At 34.2% G+C, this 20,329-nt stretch overlaps 1 protein-coding gene across 3 annotated transcripts in view; it reads right to left on the bottom strand.

Moving 5' to 3' along the window:
• Window positions 1-506: 506 nt before the first annotated feature.
• The window catches only part of ACVR1C (activin A receptor type 1C), a 94,787-nt gene continuing 74,964 nt past the window's right edge, over window positions 507-20,329 (bottom strand). For all 3 annotated transcript variants that reach the window (XM_032755663.2, XM_058441849.1, XM_058441847.1), the window contains 5 exons: window positions 18,262-18,429; window positions 16,535-16,691; window positions 14,925-15,049; window positions 12,424-12,554; window positions 507-7,841 (listed from right to left, as the gene is read on the bottom strand). In XM_032755663.2, the coding sequence (XP_032611554.1) occupies window positions 7,716-7,841; window positions 12,424-12,554; window positions 14,925-15,049; window positions 16,535-16,691; window positions 18,262-18,429 (707 nt within the window). In that variant the 3' untranslated portion in view covers window positions 507-7,715. The remainder of the gene's footprint in view (window positions 7,842-12,423; window positions 12,555-14,924; window positions 15,050-16,534; window positions 16,692-18,261; window positions 18,430-20,329) is intronic.

Raw genomic sequence — 20,329 nt, 5'->3', positions numbered from 1 at the left:
AAGGTTAATTTGGTGTGATGGCATTCTTACAGAGACCTTTAACATTCCAGGAAGAACAAACAGTGGGAGCAAAGCTCTGGGACAGGCATGTGTTTGGCAAGTTCAGGGAACAGAATGAAGCCAGGGTCTGGAGAACAGGTGGGGATGAATGTGGGCACACTGGAAATGAAGGTAGAGCAGTTGTCTGGTTCCGTGTCTGAAAAGGCTTGTAGACCATGTACTTGTGATTTTAAGTGTAATTGGAGCTATTTTAGGTTTGAGAGCAGGTCAACCCAGTAGTCATTTAGTAATTGTCTAAAAAGTGCAAAAAAACAGTTGGGTGGTAGAAAAAAAGAACAAAATCTATTGTCCTAAATGCCATGTAGAGAAATGGCTATTGAAGAAGTATCCCTTCCAGCTCTGAAATTCTAGAATTCTATAACTCCTTGGTTGAAAGGAACGAAGGAAGTAAAATTCCAGTGCCCATTGGAGGCAGCATTTAAGTCTCCAACACCCTCCGCATACACTGCATACAAATAAAACACAATTTAAAAATAATAGAACATAATTATATAAAAACCAAAATACGACACATCTTCCTTTATTTAAAATAGAGTTCTATATGCTTGACAGAAACAAGTGCAAGAAGTGCTTGATTTATTATCTTTCCCACTTTACAAAACAATACATTTTCAGAAAATGCATACATAAAAATATAACATTTAGGCAGATAATTATTTACATCTGAAGACAGATGAAAGTTACACGATAATATTAAAAAGCTTTAAAATAAATACTTTTATGACTTGCTGTTGGTAAAGTTAAACATTTTGGTATAAAGGCTATCACTGAGTTTTTAATAAATTCTAAAACACTATTATTTCTAAATAAAATAAGTCTATACATATTACTATAAAATGCATATTTTCACAGACTAGAAATTAATGAAACATCTGAATATCATTCATTTCTCTTTGGAGTTTGAAATTCTCTTCACCTTCAACGTTTAAATTACAACTACTAAAATCCATCTACATATTTTTGATACAGTTTATTGCCCAATTCTTATTTTAAAACCTAATTTATTTTTTCATATTCCTTCCTTATATACATTCCTTTGGGCCTGTCGGCTGAAAGACAATCTTTTTACATACTTCAGAGTATCAGCTAGCTTACAAAAAGTCTTTACAACGGTGATTCTTTTCACAGTAGTTCAAGAGTTCAAGGCATGTTTTGCAATGTCAAAATGCAATGGTTTTGACATTTGTAATATGTTCTTAGGTATAAGAAGAGTCACGCTACCAAAAGAAAAGTATAATTAGTATTAGTACTTTGAAAGTCAATCCAAAATTCCTTTTTTGAGATCTGAATCTAATTTTCTGTTTTTAGGACATTTAAAAACCTGAAACACAGATCAAGTCTGAATAATCTTCTCCAGTCTAGAATCAGAAGAGTACATGAGCTTGACACTAGTCATTGTGGAAATGAACTAGAATTTAATATTTTGGCTCAGATACTCTCATTTTGTGTAAAGAGAAAAAAAGCGCTGGGTCCTTAAAAATACTTAGTTACTATTATTTAGCCTATGGAAGAAATAGAAATATTAGTGAATTTCATTCTATGCTTGCATTTGTTAGACAAAATTTAGGCACACAATTCTCTCTTTACAGGCAAAGTCAGTAATTGTCTCCATGCACAGAATGAAAACTGTATGGACGATATCAAAATTAGGGTCCATGTGCCTTGCTGCAGATTGTCTGGGTTGAAAAATTAAACCAACACAATAAATAATCAATTTTTCTTCTCTCAGGAATGCCAGGATGAAAAGATAAAGTATTATTTCTTCTAAGTTCTTTGTTCAATTTGCAGATGTCAAGAATTATTTTGACTTTTTAATTCTCATTTTCTGAAGATGTATAAGCCAGACCATTCTTTAAACATATATAAGCCAATAAGATGCTTTTCTGTAAAATATAAAATTATGCCTGGGAGCCAATTGCAGTTGGATTTTAGCCCACACCTGCCCCTCAGCTGGGAAGATTTGTATAGAGCACAACAGGCCTGATTGGATGTGATGGCAGTGGGTATAAGGGTAATCTCCTAAAGCACTCAGATTCTTAGTGGCCCTATTAAAATTCAGATTAACATAACCCACAGTAAACTCTTGCAGTTAAAACTGTTAGGTCTGGAGAGAAAAATTTCTTTTAGGATAACTTAGACCAATGATCAGGAAATACAGTCACATCTGAAAATATTAAAATCTAGGATGAAATAGAGCTCATATTCTCTCAAATGTATTCATCTACAACTGAAAGAGAAAAGTATGCTGGCAGTTCTATTATTGTTAGGGGAATTTCAAAATAGGGATTGTTACCTAATTTTGCTGTAGTATTATATTCCAAACTAACAGTATAATGGCTTAGTTTGTCAAAAGCAAAACAAAGCAATGGTATGGAAGAGCAGAAATAAATTTAACCATCACATTATGGGGCATATATTTCAAATTGTCTTTCCCAGTCTCTATTTCTCAAGTGGAATTTAGCATTAAAGCAAAAGTAGACATTCTTTATATGTTAGCTAAAAGCTAGAATACAATTAACAGCTAGTCTTTAGGTTTTAAAAGAAAAATCATCTCTGCCATTAACAAATACTCTATAGTGCCAAATGAAGGATCACTGGAGAAGTTATGAGGTGAAACCTCTTATACGTCGGTGAGGAACTTAAAATCTTGTTAAGAAGTTCATTGTGTAGAAGGTTGGACAGGTTAAACGATAACTAAAGAAATACAGGAATTACAGAGTGACTTGGGAATGATAAGATCTGCCAAACATTTTTTAATGCACTAAAAGAAGATGAATGCCAAAGACAAACTAATAAGAAACTGAGGGGAAAAAAAAAGAGAAAGAGAAAAGTCAGACAATATCCCACTGGACATAGTCCCAAATTCAGCTATCAAATCACCTATCACCCCCATTCCAAGGTACAAAGAGAAAGAACAATCCTTACAGAAAGGGTAGGGGATGTCAGGAAGCTTCTCTAATCATTACTTGCACTAAGAAATTCTATACTCTCACAGTTCCTAAATTTTATCCATTAATTTTATCAGCACCCCAGTGGTTGCCTACTTAGCTCGACAATCATTCTACAACTCTTTCTTAGCCTAGTTTAGTTTTTCTCACTGACCTCACCCTGAGTGAGTAAATTATTTTAGTAGAAACACAAAGAGAAGTGGGATTTTATCGTCATCATTGAATGGCACATTACGTTAGTGTGCATTCAAGGTAGGTTTAGATGCATGCGAATTAATTTTTAATCAGTAAAATTTGGGGATACGGCAGGGAACAATGCTAGGTGTCACCACCAGGCTTTCATAAGAGTTCTGCTAATAACTAGTAGTCATTTAATCTCTGATCCTTGGTTTCGTCATCTAAACAAAATTGGAATAAAGTTATATAATCTCTGAGAGTACTAAGGGATTCTCTTTCATTAGAAGGCTAAATTCCAGATGGTTAAGTTAAATAATAGTTATTTTTAAAATTAGGAACTAATGATAATGTTGAAAGACAGTGAGGGAATATTAAGAAAAAAAGTGAGGAAAATAATGAAATATAAGGCAAGGCTAGATGGAAAAAAGAAAGTCAAATATCTATATATTTTCATTAAATGTTTTGAAAAATGCCCATATTATAAAAATTCTATTTAATATTAACATTTTTTAAAAATTTACATTCCAATTGACTTTTTTGTTATTTAGAAGCAGCTCTCAAGAAAAAAGAATTACTGTTTTCACTAAAATAGCAGAAAAATTCCATGTAGGTATCAGCACACAAAGCTAGAACAAAGCATTGTCAAACAGAAACGGTATGTTTCACAAAAGATGTTTAAAATATCTTTGAAAACCACAATGGTGCCATTTTAAGATACGAATACTAAACATTTCTAAGTAGCTTGTAATGATGTGTTTGTGAATTTATTTTAAGGGAATGATTATTGAAGACATCAACTGCCAGCTTTTATTCATTTGGTACTGTTACTTTCTTAATTTTCCAGTGGGAAATAAAATTTCTATATTTTAAATACATTTATTTAGCGAAATACATTCTCATACTTATTTCAATCAAAGACTATACCCTAGCAAGCAATTTTAAGTTGTTTACTCAAACTTTGTATAAGGGCAAACATCAGCTCCCTGTTTTCAGATGATTTGCTAAGCAGGTTCCCTGGTACTTTTGCGCAGACTCAAAGATAACCCTGAGTTTTCTCTGCCCCAATAAGTCACATGGTGGCAAAATTCCAGGAAAATAGAAGTAGTTTTGTTTTATTAGTAATTCTACAATAGTAGGTGTAATAAAATAATAAATTATTCTGGAACTTCTAACCTAATGAATCTATTGTAGATTTTCATTTTTAAATAAAAGCTAATCTTAATTTTTTCAGATACTGCAACCAGGTTACTATTTTCATACAATCATGGAAATTTAAAATGCAAAGTTAATTGAAAGTATAAAGATGAAAAGCAAGTGCTATGCCTAAAATAGTGCACGACAGTCATGTTTCACTTAACTCTCAAGTCAGAACATAAATTAAGAATTCTAGATGTGACATGCCAAATATTTTAGACATAGAAGAAAGCATACAACAGAATCTGTACCAATTACAAACTTAAAGGCAAAATTTACAAGGCAACAAGTTCATGCTGAAATACTGACAACAAATAATGTTTCTCTTATTTTCAGAAAGTGATGCTGCATTTAAATCCCATCACCACTTTATACAGTACTGAAAATTCATAATAGCGTTTTCCCAAGTCTTGTATTATACCCCAAAGCCAAAATATCTGTAAGGAGTAAAGAACACTGATACTCTGAACCTGACCTAAGGAGAATTTTTTTTTTTTTGCTTATAACAAAATGTAAAAGAAATAAATATATTACACAATGGGACTCCATTAAAAACAATATAACATTTGACAGCATAAGTATATACAAGAAGCCTGCCTCATGCTCTAAACTTCATCATCCTATTTTTGTATGTGAGCATGTTCTATATATAATCCTGTTAAGAGTAAAGGAAATATTACAACTTTTAACATTTTCCTTATCATTTTTGCTGCTCTATTCTCTTTCTTAAAAAATGTATTTTGTAATTGAAATATAAGACTACTCAGTTAAGAGTCATAGTTAACCAACACAAGAACAAGAAAAATACCTCAAAATGTACTAACATACGGATTTCTTCAGAGTGAAAGTTGAACCAATAAAATACGAAATTATATTTAGACACCCTCAAATAAGCTACAAAACATAATGACAAGAAAAATGGAGATGTTAAAAAATCCTCTCTCAAAAATTCAATAAGCATGTTTACCCAACATAAGTAAATAAAACAAGAAATATCATTGTTGTTTATTTGAGGCACGTACAACCATAGTAAATAAATAATTTCGTTCTTATATATGCAGAAAAACAATCTAAGAGAAATTAGTAACAAGCACAAGCAAGATTACCCCTTCATATAGGCTCTTTTTAAAAATCACTTCACATAGGCACTTTTAAAAACTGATGATATATTTAGATCGTCTGTAATATCCAAATAAAGCTACTTTCTAAGTGTGTTGCAAATGAAAGCAATTTTCAGACCTATCCTAGAAACCCACTGTCATGCAGAACTCAAGACATCCCACTTCGTATTTTATCTGTCAATTTATTTTCTTCCCCCACACACTCACATCCCTATTCCCATTCCAAAATTAGACTTTAAAATCCCTGAGGGCAGGACCTATCTATCTTTGTATTCCCTCTTGTACCTGATATTGTGGCAAGCAAGATATGGGTGCTCTATGATTATTTAATAAGTGGATGAGAGCATTAACGAGTATGGAAGTACATGCAAACTCCATAGCTGTCAGTTTTTTGCCTTCCTTATTTCAACTCAGTAAAATGAAGACAGATTCAGTAACATATTTCCATAGTGAAATGAAGCATAATCACTAAATTGTACTCTATGAGAAAATACAGAAGTATATCCTTCAGAACGCTATTACCCAAGCTGTGCTTTGCTTTATAGAACAGTTAAATATGGGATAGTAAAGTTTCCCTCCTCTTAATAAAAGGATTCCACCATGATCAGGTAATCTGAGCAATCCAGTTTAAAAAAAAATCAAGTAGCATTTCTTTATTGTTATTAGTTTTTTTTTTTTTTTTTACTGTTATCAATAGCATTTACTTCACTCTTCAAAATACATTATATGCTAACATGTACTATCACTTTCTAAGCAAGTATCAAAGAACACTTTTGGTCTTGGACCATCTCAGTAGAAGAATGTTCTAAGGAATGGAGTTTGAAAAAAGATGTTTTAGGAGCACAAAAGACATCATGTTAAATCTTGTTTACCAAAGTAGCATTATAGATTTGAAGGGTATATTCAATGTCCCATTAAATATTCATTACTCTGTGTCCACAGAAAGTAGAATGAAGGCAAAACTATCATGAGCATTCTTCTGTACTCACTCATTGTGAAAGGGTAGAGGAATATCTATTTGCTGTTTCTGATACCCTCTGTAGGGTTTGGTTGTTCACTTCATTGAAGAGTTTTCTTAATTCTTCTCAATATATTCTCAAAATATTTCCTTCCTTCCTCTTCCTTTTTTGTCTTTTCTTTCTAAGTGTGTATGTACAAAGGAAATAGGGACCTCTGAATTGTATCTTAAAGACATTTTCAGACAATGAATATTTATGTTTGATTAATCTTTGGAAGTGTTCAGAAAACATTAATACTCATTAACAAATGGGGTAACCACGATATTTCTATGAGAAAAAATGTCAACAGATATGGTTCTGAGATTTCGTGCGGGTCCATTATGATTCTGCAAAATAACTCAATATGCCTTCTGCATGACTAAACCACAAATATCATAATAAAAGATATTACATAGGGAGAAAATCACTATTCAAGGGAAAGTAGGAAGCTAGCTAACCCTACAGTGTTCATTACCACAAGATTTGGACCTAGTGCTAGTTCTGCCATTAGCTGTGTGACTAGGACATTTCTCAGTGTCTCAGGATATCAGGTATCTATTTGTAAATGAAAGGAACAAGTTTAGTGGTTCAGGGACTGCTGCAGTAGTGGATTATGAAGAACAGGAGAACAGCAGAAGGGGAGACCAAGCACGTGGGACACCCACCTCACTTACATCTTCCACTGAGCAGCTCCACTTTCACGTTTGATATATTAAAGTTTAGAGCAATATTTACTTTTAAAAAGTCCTGCTAACTTAAAAAGGGGAAAACATAGATTGCATGACCTAAATTTCTATTTAAGATAGCATGCTCTAGTTTGCATGTTTAATTAATATGTTTTCATCTCAGAAAAAAATGTTTTTACATCTTTTCCTGTTCATTCATGTGCTCTTGTTTCAAGTAAAATAAAAACTTAACGACTATATCATTTTTATAGAGATTATTTTATACTTTTGCAATATATTTCTTTCTTATTAAATAAAAAGATGAGGTGTTGCTTTCAAAATAAAATTAAACATAACATAGAGATTGGATGAAGTCAACTCCTGCCCATGCTTAACTTTAGAGTTATCTTTTCATGCTGCCTTATGGGCACTTAAATACTGTACTGTCTTATCTTTGAGGTAGAACAAAAAAAAAATGGCAAAAACATTCACATAAAGGGGAAAATGGAAAAGAAAACTGTGAGAGATTTCTTTTTAACATAATTATCATCATTAGGCTTTGCAGTCTTCTTTGACACAAAGTTGAGATATAGTCTTCTTAATACGAAGAGCAGTTAGGCGGGCCGCTCCGTTGGCATACCAACACTCACGCATTATTCTCCCCATGACCCGGAGTGCCTTTAAGGGAGAAAAAAAATATCAAAGACTTTAGCTACTCTACGTAAAACAGAGCACAAAAGAAGTAAAGCCATAAACCCAGGAATTGATGCTAAGCTTTTTTTTTTTTTAAGAGATGGTGTCTTGCTATGTTCACCAGGCTGGAGTGCAATGGCTATTCACAGGTGCAAGCATAACACACTACAGCCTCAAACTCTTGTGCTCAACAGATACTCCTGCTTAATCTTCCAAGTAGCTGGAACACAGGCATGCACCGCTATACCTGCCATTGATGCTAACTAAGTTTTGATGAAGAAATAGTAAATTTAAAACAATACAAGAAGATTAGGGTCAAACCCCTTCAAAAATTCTATCAAAACTCAAATATTAACCTCGTAGAGACTAACTAAAAAATGTTTCAATCCACTGATTTCTGGGAATATGGGACATGAAAAACATCAAGGGATATGGGAAGGCTTGGAAATTCCCTGTATCTTGATGTTGGTGATGAGTTACACAGGTGTACACATATGAAAAAAATTCATCAATCTGTATACTAAGATCTGTGAGTTTTACCAAATGTAAATTATACTACAATAAAAATTATGATCCAAGTAAAAATATCAAAAATCCTGGACTTTAAAAATGAACTAGCAAAGAGATAAGACAAATACTAAGAGGGGAAAACAATGAAAATGCATGAAAACAGAGAAATACAGGAAACTGCTGAAGCAAGTGGCTGCCATAGGGGTATCTGCTACTCTCATGGTCTAGAACTTCAGAATTGATGGATCGCATGTAATAGAGAGTACAGCCCACAGCACACAGAAAGTTTCAGATCAAGACGCCGGCCAGGCACAGTGTCTCATGCCTGTAATTCTAGCACTTTGGTAGGCCGAGGTGAGAGGATTGCTTAAGCCCAGGAGTTCAAGACCAACCTGGGTAACACAGGGAGACCCTGTCTCTACAAAAAATTTTAAAAACTTAGCCAGGTGTGGTGGTCCCAGCTATGCAGGAGGCTGAGGTGAGAGGATTGCTTAGGCCCTGAAGTTCAAGGCTGCAGTGTGCCATGATCACACCACTGCACTCTAGCCTGGGTGACAGTGCAAGACTCTGTCCCCAAAAAAAAAAAAAATGCTTAGAAAGCCCTCAATTTAAGGATGACTATTTCCCTGAAACCTTCTAAGGCAAATTGCCTAAGTCCTTCTAATGGAAATTGCCTAAGTCTTGGCTCTTGGTGAAGGAGAAAACAAGCCCGTGCCTTTAAACATTGCAGTAAACCTGAGCTCTTAATGAAAATTCACAAACACATAAGGAAAAAAGGTACCATAAGCAAGAGTCCATTGTAAATAGTAGTTTTGGCCCATAAAAACATTAGATGCTAGAATTAAATGATATAAGTATATAAAATATGTTTTTTAAAGGAAAGAGAAATACAAAATATGAGTAAAAAATGAGAATGTTTTAGAAAGTGAAAAAGTACCAATAAAATACCTTGATAGCAAAAATACAACAATTGGCCAGATGCGGTGGCTCACACCTGTAATTCCAACACTTTGAGAGGCCGAGGCGGGTGGATCACCTGAAGTCACGAGTTTGAGACCAGCCTGGCCAACATGGTGGTGCATGCCTGTAATCCCAGCTACTCCTGAGGCTGAGGCAGGAGAATCACTTGAACCTGGGAGGCGGAGGTAGCAGTAAGCTGAGATCATGCCACTGTACTCCAGCCTGGGCAACACAGCAAGATTCTGTCTCAAAAAAATAAATAAATAAAGTAGCTATGCAGGACCATGGACTAGAATTCAGGAGAGCATGAATTCTCCCTCCAGCTTTGAGCAACATATACGTTGTTCACTTCTCTGCCCTGACTCCTCATTACCCTCTAAATTCCATGATGACAGGATTGTGGCCCCCTCATCGGCATATCCCTACGGACTGAACCAGGCTTGGCACATACAAAGAGTCTAAATGCTCTAAAATAAAGGTTCAAAATAAATAAATAAAAAAATAAAGTAGAAAACTCAATGGATGAGTTAAATGGCAAATTAGACATATCTGAAGGCAGAATTAAAGAACTGAAAAGTAAATCTTGAGAGATACATACCAAAGTGACACAAATATAGAAAATATGAGTGAATAAAAAAAAAGCAAAGTGTAATGAAAGCTCTAACATGCATCTAATGAGTTCTCCAAAACTGAGTAATAGAAACAATGAGAGAAAAACTATTTGAAGAAATATGACTCCGAATTTTCCAGAACTGAGGAAAGCCACAAACCACTAGAATCAGATAGTCCAAATATTCCAAGCAAGATTAACCAAGAGACATCTATACTGAAGACATCATAGAGAAACTGCAGAATGCTGAAGACAGAGAAGTTCTTAAAAGTAGTCATAAAGAAAAGATAAATTAACTAAAAATGTATTGATTGATTATTGCTGACTTCTCAACAGCAATAATGGAAGACAGGTAATAGTGGAATAATAACTTTAAGGTGTTTAGAGAAAATAACTGTTAACCTAAATTTCTGTAGTTAGACAAACTATTTGTTCAAGATTGAGGACAAAATAAAGACATTTTGGATACCCCCAAACTGAAAAATCTTACAACCACTAGGCCTTCTCTAAAAAAATTAAATAAAATACTTTTAAAGGATTCACATCAGGAAGTCAGAAAATGATTTGAGAGGTAAGAAGAAATGTTGAGCAAAGAAAATGATAAACGTGAATAAGTCTAAATAATGATGGTATAAAATGAGGCCAATATCTATTACACGAGATTGACATAAAACAAGACGGAAACAAAGTACTGGACAAAAAATGCATATATCAGGAATGTACAAAATTGATCACACTAAAATGACTATGTTGGGTCTATTCCAAGAATGTATATTTGGTTTAACACTGGAAAATCTATAAATGTAAGTCATTGCATTAAAAAACTAAAGGAAAATGCTGTATCATCACCTCATAGATATAGCACATGCTTCTATTGTATGAAATACTACACAGCAATGAAAATAGACAGATTATAGCTACACATATATAATGGAGAGTAAAAACATTTTGAAAAGAATATCTACAGTAAACTTCAATCACGTAAGTTTCACAAATATGCAAAAGTAAACAACATATTGTTATTCTGGATGTATGTATATATTCTAAAAAAAATACATATAGTAAAACTCAAAAGCAAAGCAAGAAAATAGTAAAGAAATAATTGATTATAATATAAGTAACCTCTCAGAGGGGTAAGGAATCTTCAAAGGTATTGAAAATGTTCTATTTTTCAAACCTGGTAGTGGATTTACTAGTTTTCATTCTATTATACTTTAAACACTGTAAGTTTATATTGTTTCATGTACATAAATTATTAATATTAGAAAGTTTTTAATTTAATTTCAATTAAATTATAAATGCTTCAAAATTTGCTTCTCAAGTATGTAGGTAAGACATCTACACAAAACATAAAAATAACAAAACACAAATCTTGTGTTTTGAATTAGAAATTAGAAAAAGGGTTGAGAAACAAGATAAAATTAGAAAAAGGGTTGAGAAACATGATAAAATTAGAAAAGGATTGAGAAACATGAAAGAACAGAAAAATGAGGCAAAAAGGCAACTATATAAAATATTCCCTAAAACAAAGCCAGACTAAAAGACATCACCTAAAAAAGACCTCATTCATTACATTAAAATATGGCAAAAATTAGACAGCAATAACTGAAATGAGAGTGATTAAAGTATCAGAATGGTTCTGGAACTAGTTAGATGGTTTAGAGTCTTTTTCCCACCTTCTACTCTTTTTCCTTGTAAGAGCTAGAAAAAAATCTCTATCTTCACATAAGGCATAACAAGCATTGCAATAACCATTTACTGTTTGTCTAGTACATTATGGTTAAATACTGGTTTGCTGGAGATGACGAGATAAATAACAATGGAGTCTCTGATGTGAGGGAGCTTTTCTAATGAGAGAATAAGTTCAAACTTTAGCAGGTTAGAGATGAGGTATAACTTATTGAATATAAAGATGATTGGAATTGTAATATTCTGGGTGGCAGAGACATTAACTACCCACTGAGTCTACCCATGTTCCCTGCAGTTCCTAGCCCCCCTGCAGTTTGGTGGGACCATGTGACAAGTTCTGGTAAGAGCCATGAGTGGAAGAGATGTGTGTCACCTGATGCCAAAGCATTAAAGAGTCAGTGTGTGATCCTCCAGCTCCTCTCTTCACCTGACCTAGAGATCTGGAAACTATGTGTCCAGGGATCAAATCAGAGTGATTACTGAGTTACTGCAATGAGAACAGGTGTCATGAAGAGTTGCCTAACCTGCAGAGCAGTTTGTGTAAGCAAGAAATAAAGTCTTGTGGAATGCCACTGAGATTTCAGGATTTGTTACTGTCACGTAACCTAGCATTATGCATGCACAGCACTAAAGGGAAAAAAATCCTTCTGAAGACTTATAAAAAGACATATGTCTACATATATGGAATGAATTGGATGCTTACATTAAAAAGGAAAAGCTATATGGTCTCTGAAAAGTCTCGCTGATACTCACCTCAAAAATATAGTAAGAAAAACATAGATAAAAACATGGCCTTACTTCACAACTTTGCCACTGGTTTGGGATACTTGGTCGAAACTTCTGGTCACAAACAACCTTTCTCATTTCCTCTATCGAGGGATCTGAAGGCACCATGTCATAATAAGGCAATTGGTACTCCTCAACAATTCCTGTAAGAAATTTGTGTAATAAATTTCCATGTGCAAATAATAAACAAAGATGTCTATTTTAAATAATACCAATTAAGTTTTCTAGGCACAAGTGACACCCCAGGGAACTGGAAAGTCGAGTTTATTAAAATAATGTGTCACTATAAAATCGAGGATATAAGTTTAAATCACCCAGTTGAATAGTTATATAAAGTTATAAAATTTTGTATTATAAATGTTTTCATAACTGTAAAATTTACATAAGATTATATAAAATTATAATATATAAAACATAATTTTATAATTATATAATATATAACATTTCTATTTTATAATTATATAAAATAAGTTTTATATTTTTCTATTATTAAAATTATGTAAATTTTTATTCAATTAAAATGCCATTATACAATTAAAAGTAATGCCTACTTTCTTCTGATTATGAAATTTGTAGCACAGCTTCATTGCTTTGTGAATGAAGTATGCACATTTTCCCAACAGATAATTTTTTCAAAACAAAACAGCTTTCTCTCTTTGAAAACTTTTAGGCAATCTTTTTAATGTTGGGTTTCTTACATTTAGACTGTAGAACTACTGAACCTGAGAATGTTCTGGAGAAGACAAAGGTAGTTGAAGATAGACAGTTCAACATGAAGATTAATATTTAAAGAGTCTCAAAGACAAAGACGACCTCAATTATTAGAATACTACTTAAATTCCAAGAAATCCCTTATAAAATCTTTTTAATTAACTGCAGTGCTTTTAACTTAAAATATGTAAGACATGCCATAGACAACTAACTATAATTCATGTCTGCTAAATTACTATTTTTACAGTTGAAGAAAAGTTAAGGACAAAATCTGAAAGCAAATCCAGACTAATATCCATATGAAATTTTTATAAAAAATTATTAACATGTTTGAAATCTTGCTGTTTGCCACGCATTGCCTTAAGGCCTTTACAGGTTTTAACTAATCAGTCCTCAAAACTACTGACTAAAGAAGGTACAACACTATTTCTGTTTTATAGGCGAGGAAACTGAAGCACAGAATGTTATGAATTTGTTCAGAGACATAGAGCTAGTAAGTGGCAAATCTGTAATTCAAACCCTAGTGTCCACATTCAGCACCACTATAACTCTATTGCTTCTATAAACAGTTTTAGATCCCTGAACGTTTTATAATATCATCTATGAATAAAAGAGAAAAAGTATGTATGTTTGCTCATTGAGACATAATTTTAACCTTAGAAGCTTTTCATAAAGTCTGCAAAGTTTTTTAAAAATGAGATTAATGTAATGCAAAATGACATCAATACAAAGTGCAAAAAAATGACAATAGTTTAATAATGGCAGGTCTTTAATTGAATGTTTACTGTGAACAGGCTCTGTACTAAAAGATTCACATGAATTAATTCATTAAATTCTTAAAGCCCAAGGGATCAGTTTTTGTATTATCTTCATTTTACAGATGGGGAAATCACAAGTAACTTGCCTGAAGTTGGACATTCAAGGACTTGCTAAACCAACGCTTAGTCCTAAGTCTGTCTTACTTGAAAGTAGAAACGCTAAACCATTTTCTACCAGCATTTAACTTTTTCTCCACTGATGCAACTGTTTCATCAGACATATTTACAGGGCTTCCCCCTCCCTAATTCTTCCTCTCATTATTAAGTACTTTTTTTTTTCTTTTAGACGGAGTTTCGCTCTTGTTGCCCAGGCTGGAGTACAATGGCACAATCTCAGGTCATGAGCCACCATGCCCGGCTAATTTTGTATTTTTAGTAGAGTCGGGGTTTCTCCAAGTTGGTCAGGCTGGTCTCGAACTCCCGACCTCAGTGATCCGCCCGCCTCAGCCTCCCAAAGTGTTGGGATTACAGGCACGAGTCACCACGCCCAGGTGCATTATTAAGTTCTAAACTGCTGGGAGCAGTAAAAGTAGGAAGTTTGTCTTTGCCCACCTCTTCCCACACCTTTATCCAACCCCACAGTATTTATCATATCACAGGGAAGAAAAAAAACAAGAAAACTTAAGAAACTGAACCCTTCAAGTCCTGTTGCCTCAGCAAATCATTTAACTTATTTGGGATATAAGTTAGGAATACCAGCTTACAGTTTACAAACTCAAATAATTTTCAAGTACTTCATAAAGTGTCATATGGAAATAAAAATTATCAGAACTGTCACCCCGCTAAGCAGTAATCACAATATAAAATCTCCATTACATGTAAGATATCCCACTTTTGCCACTAGAAATATATCACCAAAAGGTATTCTCTTAAATACTAAAAAACTGATTGAATATAGTGCTTGGGGAAAAAAGATAGAATATTACATCTTGTATTCAGAGTATCAAGGAAAAGCAAACACAAAGGATATTTCCAAAATTTTACCTCCGACTGAACACCTCCGGGCTATTTCCCAGTAAACCAGACCAACAGAATAGATGTCAGCTCGTTTGAAGGACTCAAAGATATTCACATTCATTGTATCATCAAGCATTTCAGGAGCCATATACCTTCAAAAACATGTACATTTCAGATTCTGTGTATGACTTTATAGCAGTCCAGTAAAACAGTCTTAATAAATTAAGATAGCTTATGCCATTTTAAAAGGCAGATTTGAGGCACTATAATAGAATAAAATTAGAGAATACATTATTGACTCAACCATCAAGTGTGCTCAGCAGCACTCCACCCATACTTTCTCTCAGTAAACAATTTTTTTACACATTTGCTCCAAAAAATATAGCCATGTTTGAACAAGAGTCAGTATAAGAAATCTACAGTCCATGGGCCTGACTGAACCTTGCTGTACTAGGAAGATTTTGGAGATTTCCCAGAATACTGAAGTGAGGATACAACACCCTCCCAAGTTCTTGCAAGGGCGTTAGATCCTCGGAAGGAATCCAGCATCCAAGGCTTCCCTGAAGGTTCCTGATGTGGGGATAATCAGATGGGCAAGGTTAGGCTTTTCTTGTACAGGGAAAAGAAGTTCCTTAGGGCTGCCCAGTGTGAATAAACTGCCCCGAAGTGTTCCTGGGGCTTATTAAAGTCTCCCAGTGAATCACAAGAGGCATTCACAGGCACTGTCCTGGAATCTCAAATACGGCTTGAAGACCAGCTATAGCAACTTAGAATTTCTCTACTCTCAAGGGCCTTTAACAACTCCAAGAAAATATTTTGGTTGTTTCTAATTTCAAGGTCAAGAACTCTGGAATTTTGCCAAAGTAATGTAGAGCCTGAAATTCAAGTAAAAAGAATTGGAACTAGGCTGGCCATATGGCCACAGGCTGGCTATAACAAGAAAAACACCAGAAATCTCATTCCTAATGGGCCTGACCTGACACATGTGTGGTATATGTTGTTACTTCATGCTCATTCTTAATCTTCAGAGATTCTGTTCCTTGAAAGTGGGAATTGTATCCAAACTCATATTATCTTAATACATATCAATTTGGGAGACTTAATTATAAGTATAGGTAATACATAAATTGTTATATAATATATTTAAAGAATAAGGGAATATAGTAGCACATAAGTGCATCTAGCATATAGAGTCCCTACCTATCTATTTCAACATATTGATTCTGTGTCTGTTGTATAGAACCTGAATATGTAGAACTAGTCCTGAGTTTCAGTTCATTTATGGGAGATAAAGGCTTTGGAGGAGCTACATACTGCTGACGTTTTTTTCTTATTTGTAGGAAAATGCATTCTCAGAAGATGGCACACTAAAAATAATACACCACTATCTCTTCCACCATTTCTCTCCACTGGACTCTGTACCTAAATGGCTGCAATCCATATGGCCCAAAATGCCAACACTCCTTGCTTTATAACCATTGTGCCCACTAACTTCTCAGTGATCCAGAGAAGACTTCCGGATTTCTTGGGCCCAGTGGCTTCCCATTTGGACCTGAGCCTCCTCCACACACATGAGGACATTCATGCTTATTGGGTGCTCTCACATCTTACTATGCTACCCAAGTCAGTCATCTTACCTCTTGGTTCCCACTTTAGGATTCTGAGGTATGTCGATAGTGTTCAGTATTGAATCATGCTTCACAGCCAACCCTAAGTCCGCTATGGCACAAGTTTCACACTTTTTCACTAAGATATTCTTTGATTTTATGTCTCGATGAGCAATAGCAGGTTTACCTATGAAGCATAAGAAGAACATATCCATTTTTTTCTTTACCGGAGACTGTTCAAGAGAAATCATCCTGAAGACAGCTCAAAATGAGCTAATTCAAAAAGAGTTTTCTTCAAAGCTCTTGTCACTATCTAAATTATCTTGTTTATTTATGTACATGCTGAACCATCTGTCTCTCCCAAGTAAACTGTAAACTGAGTAAGGACAGTAGCTGTTTTGTTCATCACCATGCCTCTATTGCTTAGAGCACTAGATGACTAGATCACTAGTAAATATTTTTTAATAGATGGGGAAAGAATTAGTACTGCTATGTCCTCATAAGAACATGGCAAATATTGTTTTACAAAACAAGCCTGAAAACTTCTATTACCCCACACCAGCAGTTCTCAGTTGTAGCCAAAAGATCCCCAAGGTCCTTGCAACTCTTTTCTAACTACACATCTGTGTGACGCCATCTTTTCTTCACATATTTCAACCAAAACAACATATGAGAACAGACGGAATGAAGAAGAGGTATGAAAACCCAGACATTAAAACAGACATTAAAGGGATTTGCAACAATGTAAAACAAAACCATTATTTTCACCTAATCAGTTTTTGTATTAGAAAAAAATGTTATTGTATTTAAAATATTTATGTTAACATTTAATTGGTTATTTTAAGCAAATTAATAAGTACTTTTAAATTCCTCAGTTTTAATTTCTAATATTGTAAATAGTAATAGATATAAGCTACATACACAAAAACCTTTGTAGTCCTCAATAATTTTAAGAGTGTAAAGAGATCATGAGTTCAAATGTGAGAACCACTGACCTGTCTAGACTAATTGACTCTCTAGAGCCAACCTCTTAACTCAACAAATAGAAATGGCAGTAGGTACTATTTAGCTTCAAGTACATGATATACAAATATTTTTTTCAAAATCATATTATACTTTCCAATTACTTTTTTAATTATCAAAGGTAAACATTTAAATTATTTGTATTCTCTGAATATAGGACATTTGCCACTAAAGCAAGATCTCTGGGTACATATGCTAAATGGCAAAGACAGAACCACTAGGAATAAATTTTTTTAAATATTATCATGGATAAGATACAAAACAGTGAGCATACTGATGAGAGTTGACTATATCATGACAACACCTTTATCTTTAAAAATTACCTTTAGTGTTTCTTTACTTTTTTTTTTTTTTTTTGAGATAGGGTCTCGCTCTGTCACCCAAACCAGAGTGTAGTGGTGCAATCGTAACTTACTGCAGCCTGGACCTTTCAGGCTCAAGTGATCCTCCCACCTCAGCCTCCCAAGTGGCTGGGACTAAAGGCACATGCCACCACAACCATATTTTTTTTTTTTTTTGGTAGAGATGTAGATCTCACTATGTTGCCCAGGCTGGTCTCAAATTCCTGGCCTCAAGTGATCCTCTCACCTAGACTACCAAAATGCTGGGATTATGGGTATAAGCCACCATGTCCAGCCTAAAGAAATAATAATTAATTATTCCTAATAAATTAAAATATAAGTACTTCTATCCTCACATTCAAAGTGGAAAAAAAATGAAAAGGAAATACATACCTTGTGTACCAACAATCTCCATATGAAGGTGTGCCAGACCACTAGCAATTGAGAGCGCCAGCTTGATCATTCCAGCCACGGTCACTATGTTTCTATTCAAATAGTCATATAAGGAGCCCTGTTCATGATATTCAGATACCAGCCAAAGTTGAGTCCAAGTTCCATTATCTAACAAGAAAATATAATTTTGTTGTTGTAAATACAGATTGAGAAAGAAGCCAAACCTTTTAACAAATATCAGTGTTTAATCTGTATTGTTAACAAAGCAAAATTAATTGCTTCAGTGGTAATGCTTACAGTCCAAGTTAGTAAAGAAAAAATTCTCAATGAATTCCTGAAGATATTGATATGTTGGAACTTGTTATATGTGCCCACCATAAAAATAGAAAGTTGTGAGGTTGTGATTGATTCTAACAACTGAACAACTCCTTTCTTATTTCCTCTCTATCAATACCTGCTGGCAATAGTAACCACATTATAGGAGAAACCACTGAGAGATGCATTTAGGTTCAGTGTGTGCTATAAATTACCCTGAGCTTTTAAGAAAAATTATACCAATAAAGATCAGAAATATAACAAATTTATGCAAAGTATTATTTCTATCATAAAAGCTCTAACATTCTAAAACTGTTGATGTTATTCACCTTTCAAAATATAGAGTTGATTATTTCCCCAAAAGCTTATAGTAAGAGCCAAACACAATTACTAGACATTTTCAAATAATTTACCTCATTTAGCCAAAACCTAATCCATCTTATAAAAGACTTTTAGAAAAGAAATTACCCTAAAACTTTTCTACATATTAGTAGAGTGAGCTTTAGCTTTTGAAATAAAATGTCTACAGTAACCCTGGGCAGTCCTGACCAGTTCTGACACTCAGGGAAAGGATCTATAATGAACATTTGCTAAGGACCTGTCTGTCCAGATGCTGTATGTACAACAGCTCTCTGTTATCCAAATATTTAATTTCCAAATCTGGGTAGTGATAAAATTTCCTAAGAATTTAAAAGTCAACATAACATGGTAAAGCTCATTAACATACAACATATAAAAACAACCCTTACTCACACCTCTCTCCCTGATTGACACAAGTGGCTATCTTGCCCTCTCACATCAATGCTTTTGTCAGACAGTTGACTAAAGAGTGAAACTGTCAATGTTGCAAAAGGTAAAGGAATTAAAAAATGAAAGTGAAGTTAGAGATCATTTGGAATCATGCAAAAAGCCACTGACAAGTTAAGAGATGATAGAGGTAGACCGGTTAAAGTCAAGAAGAGAAAACCAAGGATAATATGTCTTGTGCATATTATTATTATCACTATTATTTTTTATTTATTCATTTTTTTGAGACAGAATGTTGCTCTGTCGCTTAGGCTGGAGTGCAGTGGTGCAATCTCGGCTCACTGCAACCTCTGCCTCCTGGGTTCAAGCAATTCTCCTGCCCCCATCTCCTGAGTAGCTGAGATTACAGGCGTCTGCCACCAAGCCCAGCTAATTTGTGTGTGTGTGTGTATTTTTAGTAGAAACGGGGTTTCACCATGTTGGCCAGGCTAATCTCGAACTCCTGACCTCAGGTGATCCACCCACCTTGGCCTCCCAAAGTGCTGGGATTACAGGTGTGAGCCACTGTGCCTGGCCAATGCATATTATTTTATAATCCAATAAACATCATGATTAAACTAGCCTATGAAGATGATCCACGTACAGTCATAACTGCTTTGACAGCATTGCTGATCAATCCAACCAGTAGGCAGTTCAGCTCAAGATTAGGAGGGAAAAGAAAACATTCTTAACAGCTAAATGAGAAATGTCTCATCCTCAGTGATCTGGATATAGTTTCAAAGTATATGTAGTTACAAATTTGGAAAGAACTGTTTTTGTTAGCCATCTTGCCTTTACCCCATTTCTCCTTAGCAAATCAGAAATGGCAAATCATCAGTAAACATAATTATGGCCAAAATGTATGCTAAATGCTAAGCCTCTCTTTTTCCATCCAATTAATAATGAATACTTTTATGATTAAGTGTATATTAGATAAAATTAACTATAGGTTCTTAATTTTCACAGT

This window comes from Hylobates moloch, unplaced genomic scaffold (assembly GCF_009828535.3).
Source record: "Hylobates moloch isolate HMO894 unplaced genomic scaffold, HMol_V3 SCAFFOLD_1, whole genome shotgun sequence".
NCBI lineage: Eukaryota > Metazoa > Chordata > Mammalia > Primates > Hylobatidae > Hylobates > Hylobates moloch.
Note: the sequence above shows the minus strand (reverse complement) of the source record. Positions and strands in the feature narration are given on the sequence as shown.